Raw genomic sequence first — 8,849 nt, 5'->3', positions numbered from 1 at the left:
TTTCTATAAAAAATATGGTAAAAAAAAAAAGTCTGTCTACCTATGTATGTGTATCTGTGTGTATGTGTATTTTGTGTGTATTGCATGTCGGGATGTGTATCTGTGCACAGACAATGACAAAAGTAAGGATGGGAGACCTAGGAGTGGAACTAAAGGGTGCTTGGGGAGGAAAGGCATCTTGCCTGATCTGACTCCAGGGCGTATTGTCCCCCCTCCCACCAGATACAGCACCTAACCAGGTCCACAGCTAGCACCCCTGACACCCAAGTGTGTTTTAAAGGTGCTGAGAGTCACGGCTGCTCCCAGACAAGACTCCAAAAGTAGGCTGAAGACAGAGCATGCAGTAGGAGGTAGAAGGTGGGTCCCACCCCGGCGAGAGGGACCCTTCTCCCCTCCGCTGTGGGTCTCCCAGGGTCCCCCAGCACTTTCTACGTGCGACGGGAAGCATTCTGTAGTCATCCTGGGGCACACATGGGTCTCAGGCCTGCTTTATCCCCAGTGGATAGTGGCAGGTGGCGGATGGACAGGCTCCGGCGACCCCAGGGACCCCCTCCCATGGCCGGGCCACTCACTGGTGGTCACTCCTGCTGCTCGTCATTGCTGGCACTGGGGGTCCGACTCCGGATCTGACTCCTGAGCTGCTCGATCAACTCGGGGTTCTGCTGCTGCATCTGCTGCGCAAACTCCTGGCCCCTGTGGAGAGGACGGACGGACGGACGGAGGGAGGGAGGGAGGGATCAGCACAAGGGGGCGTGGGAGACCCTGCCACCACCCAGCACACATTTCATGGCCAACACCTGGTCCCTAACACTGTGCCCCAGCCAGCAGGTGAGGACTCTGTGGCACCAACAGGCCACCAGCCCAGGGGCCTCATCAGCCAGACCACCCGCTGGGGCCAAACTCTTATCTGTCCATATCTGGTGACTTGAAAAGTCGCCCAAACTAATGGGTTTCTCACCGCCCAGAGCCTACCAGCTAGGGAGGCCCTGTGTAGCCTCACCCAACATCTGTTCGTCCCCAGCAATCTGACCCGACTGTAACAAGGACTCTCAGGGGCTGCTAGGGGTCCTGGTAGTGCAATGATGAAGTGCTCAGCTGCAAACCCATCGGCCGGCAGTTCAGACCCACCCAGAGGCTCAGAGAGAGAAAGACCTGGTGACCTCCTCCCACCCAGGTGACCTCCTAGGACATCCTGTGTGGGGGGCAGGTCTCGTCTGTCACTGAATTAGAGTCGACAGATGCTTCCACCCTCAGCGCTGGCTGCAGGGGCCTCAGCCCAGGTCACTAGTCCCTCCTTTGTTGACCCTTCTCCTCTCCAGGTTTCCCAACCTCCTTCCTTGCCTCTGGCAGAGCTCCTCCTTCAGGGGACCTACAGCTGGGCTCATGGTCCCACCCTTGTCCTCTAACTGCCCTCAACTCTTGTGACCTCAGTAAACACACACTCTCCTCCCACCACCCGCCCACACTCCCTAGTAAATGGGGCTACTCACGCCTGGATGAGGTTGGCCAGCTCATTCTGAGAGAGGCTGGTGCCTGGGGTCCCCAGGGGGTTGTGGCTGCCTGAGATCATCCCAGACATGCTACAAGGAGGGAAAGTAATACATCAGTGGGAGTCATCATCGGGGCAGTGCTGACCCCGGGGGACACCACAGGTCATGACTGAGGAAGGTTACTGCGGACGCCAGGGAGGCTGCTCAACCCAGACAATGACCAGCACCCAGACGGCAGGAATGCCAAGGACTAACAACCCTGTGTTCACTATTTGGAGGACACGGTTGAGTTCCATCCCTACCTCACCCCTTCCACCAGAAGAAACTCCCACTGGGTCAGACGGAGTCCAGCAGGGGTCCTCTGGCTCCTGGGATTTCCCTCCGCCCCTCCCGACTCAGTGTGTGGACGTCAATGTGGGCAGCGTCCCAGGACGTCAGGGGGTCAGAGGATGATGGGAGGCAGTCTCTTGGGGCTCTCATTAGAGGTGACTTTGTCCCCAGGGGGCACTGAGCCATGTCTGGGGACATCTGCAGCTGTCAGGTCCAGGGGAGGTGCTACTGGCAGTGAGTGAGTGGGGGCCAGGGATGCTGTTCAACCCCACAGAGCCTCCCCAGCCTCACCCAGAGCAGCCGCAAAGGGAGAGCCCCTGGATTAAGAACTGAACCCCGAAGACATGCAAAGGACAACAGACGGCTACTTACAGCTGCTGGACTTGGGGGTTGTTCATTAGATTTGAAGCCTGGGGAAAAAGCAGGGGTTTGTCAGGAAAAGTGCGCTGCCACATGGCGAGTCAACCCTGGGTCAGCACCGAGCACCTCACATACCGCCCGCAGACACTCAGCTGGGACCCCCGCATTCCACCACCACAGTCCCATTTCAGACTCTGACTTTTCTCACTGGGTGCTTGGACTGCACTGTGGGCCTGCATTCTGGATCTTTCTCTAAAGCCACTGTCGATCTAAAATATTGGGAGGTCTCTGGTTTTGCTCTATCAGTAAACACCATCTTCCTACATCAACTCTCCACATCTGCGATTGTTTCCTTAGGTTAGAATTCAGTCAGTGACCGAGTTAGGAGCAGCATCCCTAGACAGTAGTTTACATCAGGGGTCGGCAACCACTCGTGGGGTATGAATGTGTCCAGGTTTGGGAGCCCGAGAGGTCACTAGTGGTGTGGACATGAGTGAGAAGGGCTACGTGCTAATAAAACTTCATTTAAAAAACTACGTCCCCCGTCCCACCAAAAAAGAAAGAAAAACAGAGAATGGAAGCAGATCGTGCTAAATGCTAGTGCACGGAGAAGACTGTAATCACTGTGAAAACAATGGCGTACAGAGACAAACAAGGAAAATCATGACGAACTAGGCGGTGGGCTGGGAGTTTCTGGCCCCTGACTCACAGGCCTGCTGAATCCTCCTGCTGGACGCCCTGCAAAGGCCCGTGCCCACCTGCACATCCCATGACTCTGCTCACCATTTCTCGGAGCAGCTGGAGGCCCTGGGGATTCCTGTGAAGGGGCACCCTCACTGCACCCGGAGCCCAGTGTCTGTAGTCTGTCCTCACCCCAGGCTCCAGAGGGTCATGAATATGCATGTTTCCCTAATGGTGTGCCCCCGCCCCCCACTCCACTTGGTGTCATGAATTATGCATGTGGAGGCAGTGCCCAGGAAGGATCACAGCTAGAGGAACGGGCTGTTGAAAACCAAGAAGCTCTCAGCATAAATCCAGTGGTCAGACAGGGTCCTGGGTGAGGTGCCCAGCACACTTGCTGGTCCTGTCTAGAGCTTAGGACAAGCTCGGGGGCAGGGTCTGTGGGGTTGTCCTGGGCTCTGCTTGCCAAGGGTGGACCCAGCCCAGAGAAGGAGCCAGGCCCCAAGTCAGCAGTGCTGAACGGCGCAATTCTACTGAGTATTTGGGTGGAAAATACTGAATTTAATTCCTACCCTACATCAGTTAATCAAATAAACTCCTGCTGGGGCAGACAGTGTCCACCAGGAGGACCCTCCTCCCCTCTCAGTGTGTAGACTCAATTGGGCACTGTCCAGGGCGTTAGGTCAGATGACTACAGGACACAGCGTCTCCTGGGGGTCAGCGGAAGCCCCTTATCCAAGGACCCCTGGGGCAAATCTGCCCTCAGGGGGCACTTGGTATTTTCCACACAAGTTGAGACATTTATGGGTGTCACAACTGGGGTTGAGGGTGGATCCTGGCACCGAGTATGTACAGACCAGGGATGGTGCTCAATACCCCACAGTGCACAGGGAGCCCCAGGAGAGGAGCTGACGCCCACATCAACAGGACTAGATGCCAGGCAAAATGGACACAGGACCAGACACCGGCCTGAGGAGGGGTGGGGGGCTGCCATGGGTGTATGTGGGCTAGGCACGGAGCTGTGTGTGTGGAGCTGGCGTGGGTGTCGGGGGAGCAAGTGTCGAGCCACTGGCATGGGGGGACAAGCAGGGCCAGCATGGAGCCAACCTGAGTGTGTGTATGGGAGATGAGAGACCAGGGGGGCCATGCTGCTGTGTGTGTGTGTACAGGATGGACGTGGAGCCAGGCTGGGTGTGGGGGGGGCGGGCGTGGAGCCAACATGGGGTGGGGTGGGGTGGCAGTGGTCAGCACCCTTACCATGCTCATGAAGCCTGGGTTGTTGAGCAGGCCGGCAATGTCGAAGGTGCCTCCCGTCTGTGAGGATCAGAAACAATGGCACTGAGTCAGCTCTGCAGGCCCCGGTCAGCCCAGCCCCCTGAGGGAGGTCCATGCTGGCCTCAGGACAAAAAGGGTCTGCCACAGCCTCACCGGGCTGGGTGCCTCCCTCAGTTTCAGCTCCGCGATCTTGAGATTGGACTTGTAGGTCTCGTTGTCGGGGTCGAGCTCCAGTGCCTTCTTGTAGTAAGCCACGGCTTCCGCATGCTTGTTCAGGCTGGACAGCGCCAGGCTGCGGGGGCACCGGGATGGGGTGCTGAGATGCAGGCAGAGCCAGAGGCCCTCCCCATGCTCCCCACGTGGACCGTCAAGTCCTTCCCTTCCGGAAAGAAGCTGGAACTCGGGAGTGACCAGGATGGTCCAGGCCGGGCCCCTCCTCGCGCACTCACCCCATACGGCCATAGGCCTTGCTGTAGGACGGGTCTATGCAGATGGCACGATCACAGTCCTGCACTGCGCCAGCGTAGTTGCCCAGCTTGCTGTAGGCTGCAGCCCTGAGGGAACAAAGAGGGGAGTGAGGAGGAGGAAGAGAGGCGGGCTCCTTCCCAGCTACCTAGCAGGAGGCGCAGGCAGTGTGGGGGAGCCACGGTCTTCCCATCTACAAAATGGGGACTGGGATGTTGTCATCCTGGGGTGACTTGCTTGTTGCTGTGATGCTGGGAGCTATGCCATCAGTATTTCAAACACCAGCAGGGTCACGTGTGGAGCTCCCAGACTAAGACAGACTAGGAAGAAAGGCCTGGAGATCTACCTTTCTAAAAATCAGCCCATGAAACCTTTACAGAGCACAAGAGAACAGCCAGCCAGAGCCGGCCTTGGGGAGCAGATACGGTGCAACAATTCCAACTGTGGACTCGAACACACCGACCCCCACTTGGACGACTACACAGCACCTGACACGCCAACAGCAACTCGGGGCTGCCGAGAGGTGTGGCAGGCGCGATGCAGGTAGGTAGGTGCTGGCTACCCTCACGCTTCCCGTCTGTTGAGCACCTTCATCCTGGGGCTGCTGGGGAGAGATCCAGGCGGAGACCAATGGGCTCTGAGACAGACTTGACACGCATCACGGCCCCACAGCAACGGGTGGAGACCAAGATGCAAAGAGCCCCAGATGAGTATTCTTGACCACCTCTGAGGGGAACCCTAGTACATGGGGCTGGACAGACACCTCACCCACATCTCCCAAACTAAGACCCACAGGCTCCTCCTCTTCCAGATCAGGAAGTGGCAAAGGACAGCCTATGGCCTACCGCCTGTGTGTACACATCAAGTTTTATTGTCACACAGCCATGCCCATTTCCTCATACATCATGCTCTGTCTGGGGATGCTTCTGTCATATGACTCACAAAGCTGAGACTACTGACTGTAATCCCTTCCTTTCCTTGAAAAAGTTCACCAAACCGTAAGCCGGAGCGGAGGGGTCCTAAGTTAAGGTTCTCAATGAGACTTGTCAACCACAAAGATGTAACAAAATCCTTGGAAGCCATGTACAGGGTGGCTATGCACTCGCCGGCAGTTAGCAACACCATTTTCATTAAGGTGCCCTGGTGCCTCAGTCAGGCGGGAGAGAAGGTTGGCAGGTCCTGCGCAAATGTCATCTCAGAAGCTTTATCTTAGGGCCGCGAAGAGTCAGAGGGGACTCACGGGCAGTGGGTTTGGTTTTTGATTTTCACCACCCCTTCAGGATGCCAGCCACAAATCTCAGTCCTCTCCCCAGTAAGTTGGTAACCAAAGGCCAGTGGTTGGAGCCCACTCAGCGGCCGCTCCGGAGAGGCCTGGTGAGCAGCTGCCATGGGAACCCTGTGGGACATGTCCACTGCTGCAGGGACGCTGAGTCAGACCCGACTGGACGGCTCCAACACCAGACGAATCCATTTAGTCTCATATTATTAGTTTTCACAGTAACTGACATTCTTAATTACTAACTGACTACGTTGAAACACTCTTAACGGCAGATTCATGAAACGCTATCCTGGCGTCGGGTGACAGTCTCGGCTTGCAGCTCCTCGCAGAGAGCTGTGACACTTATTCCTGCTTGCTCCCCTCCCAGCCCCAGCCCCCAGGTGCTGGGGACCACAGTAGGGTCACCACTGAACAACAGGGCAATGCAGCCGCACCTGTTACAGAAATAGACGGCGTTGGCAGGGTTGAGCTCAATGGCCTTCCCGTAGAAATGGACAGCCGCTTCAAAGTTATCAACTTTCATCTGCTCGTTTCCTACGAAGAAGAACAAATCAACGTGACACCGGGCCACTCACCTCAGACCTAGCAGGTGGACGGCCGGCCTCACCCTCAGGTCCTCTGGGGTTTAAAGTTGTGGGAAACATCCACATGTTGTTGCAAAGTGCCACCAACTCAGTTCCGACTCATAGCAACTCTGTATAGGGTTTCCAAGTAGTGGCTGGTGGGTTTGAACCACTGACCTTGTGGTTAGCAGTAAAATGCTTAACCCGCTGTGTCACCAGGGTGCTCAGAGTCCCCGTGTGGTGCAAATGATAAAGCCCTCGGCTGCTAACCAGAAGGATGGCAATCCGCATCGGCCCAGAGGCACCTCAGAAGAGAGGCCTGGCAACATGCTTCTGAAAGATCACAGCCTTGAACACCCTCCAGGGCAGTTCTCCGCATGCACACACGTGGCACCAGGAGTGAGAATCCAACAGCAGACATATATGTAACAGATGAGTGTTCACATGCACAGTCCAGCAGCCCTCATTACACCAAGGACGCCGCCCTTTCATCTGAGTACCCACCACCGACAGCTGGAACGCCAGCCTGCAGCCCCGGAGACTGCTATACACGGTGCTCTCTGTTACTTGTCCATCCTAGATACAAGGGGGCTTCAAAACATCGGTGGGAAAACTCCCATCACCTTTGAATTCCTTTTCTCCACAAACAATCTGAAGACCCCTTGCATTTCATGTAGCTAAGACCAGACCATCTCTGTCCAGCTGGGGCTGATGCATCAGGACCCCGTTTCCCTGTGGGGACGGACCCCATCTACCTTCTGTGGCTCGTGACCTCCGCTGCAGTGGGCGCTGGAGGGCACGAGTCTGTGTGAGCCCCTGCTTTCCAGGGTCGTGGGCACAGACTCAGAAGGGGGATCTCTAGGAGGGCTGGTGGTTCACACAGCTTAAGTGCTTGGCTGCTGAGAGGTCAGTGGTTCAAACCCAGCTGGTGGCTGCCCTAACGATGACAGTCTAGGACACCCTATGGGGCAGCTCCAGTGTCCATGGGGCTACTGAGAGCCCAATACCCCAGGACAACACATCTGACAACTGCCACTTCCACTGTCCCACCCACGTGTCCATCTATCAGACGCCCCTAGGCCCCATCCTTGAAGCCCAGTTGCTGACGGCACTGAGGGACCAGCCGGCTCCCACCCTCACCAGTGGATGGCGCTCTCTCGTTTACCTTCTGTCTTGAGGCGCTCCGCCTCCGCTGAGTCCTCCTCAGAGGGCGGTTGCTCGGGGCTCCTCAGGTCCTGCGGCGTGTCCTGTCCCTGGAGCCAAAGGCGGGCACTTTGAGGAGCAGCGGACCCTGAACCCCAATCTAGTGACAGCCCTGTGGGTGAGCCCATGGCAGATGGAGGCCTGGACAGCTGGAAACGTGGCTACTGGGCGGGGCCCGCAGCTCACCCTGTCTGTGGCGGAGGCTGCAGCAGCTTCAAAGATTTCAGGCAGGGTCTGAGGCAGCGCCAGGTCATGATCTTCCATGGTCACGCCAAACGCGGTCTCCAGGCACTGGATGGCCACTGGAAGGGGGACCCGCGTTCTCATGGTCAGGCAGGGATCCCGGCTTGCTCCCCACTGCCCGGCTCAGCTGGCAGAGCCCCGGACACATAGCCTATCCCAGAGTTCCTTGCGTCTAACCCCTCTTGCCCCCACCCGGGCAGACAGGGGCCGTCTGCACCCTGAAAGCAGGAGATACCCGAGGGAGGATGTCCTCCCAGTCCAGCGGGTGCTGGGTGGGTTCCAATGCTGAGAGGGAGGAAGGTGTACAGGAAGTCTCTTCTGGAGAACCCCCCACCCCCTGGGAGCCGCACCAGGCGGGCACCCTGATTGTAGGCAGGAGGGGAAGCTATGGACGGGCCCTGCTCCCTGACTGCCCCACAGGATGCTTCAGAAAGCATGGTTCTCCCGGGACACCACCCCGTTTCCTCTGTGTACTGAGCCCTCTTGGTCCTGGGGACTCCTCAGAAATGAGGAGTGGAGGAAGGGCAGGAGGAGCAGGAGAGGAGGGCCGGCTGGCACTCACCTTCCAAGCTCTCCTGGGCATCGGAGGAGAGCCCGCCATGCCGGAGCTGGTCATGTAGAAAGTGGATGATGGCGTAGGCCAGGCGCTTCTTGTTGTCCATATTGAACAGCAACGCCTGCCGGGCTGTCAGGATCTGCAGGTCAGAGGCAAGAACCTAAGCACTGCTGCAGGCCGAGTCGGTTCTGACTTATAACCACCCCATGACAGAGCAGCACTGCCCCATAGATTCCCGAGCTGTGAATCTGTACCAGAGATCGCCAGGTCTTTCTCCCTTAGAGCGCCTGGGTGGGGTGGGAGTGCCGACCTTTCGGCTAGCTGCTGAGTGCTTAACAGTTAGGCCACAGAGCTCCTGAAGAGTAGGAGGACCAGCTGTCCAAGGGCTGGACACAGCGTGAGTG

At 57.3% G+C, this 8,849-nt stretch overlaps 1 protein-coding gene across 1 annotated transcript; it reads right to left on the bottom strand.

Annotated features, from left to right (window-relative positions):
• Positions 1-577: 577 nt before the first annotated feature.
• Positions 578-8,552, bottom strand: SGTA (small glutamine-rich tetratricopeptide repeat (TPR)-containing, alpha). Its single transcript, XM_006868976.1, has 10 exons — positions 8,452-8,552; positions 7,833-7,948; positions 7,609-7,690; positions 6,315-6,414; positions 4,586-4,690; positions 4,290-4,428; positions 4,119-4,175; positions 2,193-2,230; positions 1,491-1,580; positions 578-693 (listed from the first exon to the last, which is right to left on the bottom strand). Exons 1-10 carry the CDS (start codon positions 8,549-8,551, stop codon positions 579-581), a joined length of 942 nt encoding a protein of 313 aa, XP_006869038.1. The 5' UTR covers position 8,552; the 3' UTR covers position 578.
• Positions 8,553-8,849: the final 297 nt, after the last annotated feature.

Source organism: Chrysochloris asiatica, unplaced genomic scaffold (assembly GCF_000296735.1).
Source record: "Chrysochloris asiatica unplaced genomic scaffold, ChrAsi1.0 scaffold00125, whole genome shotgun sequence".
NCBI lineage: Eukaryota > Metazoa > Chordata > Mammalia > Afrosoricida > Chrysochloridae > Chrysochloris > Chrysochloris asiatica.
The sequence above is the reverse complement of the archived record's forward strand: the minus strand, read 5'-3'. Positions and strand labels throughout refer to the sequence as shown.

Bases quoted from the DNA above. Each gene is read 5' to 3' on its own strand.
- SGTA (XM_006868976.1), bottom strand. From the start codon at position 8,551: ATGGACAACAAGAAGCGCCTGGCCTACGCCATCATCCACTTTCTACAT. The intron at 4,691-6,314 runs GTGCGGCTGCAT...TTGTTCCCTCAG, and splicing joins GCCGTCTATTTCTGTAACAG to GGCTGCAGCCTACAGCAAGC. The intron at 4,429-4,585 runs GTGAGTGCGCGA...GTGCCCCCGCAG, and splicing joins AAGGCCTATGGCCGTATGGG to CCTGGCGCTGTCCAGCCTGA.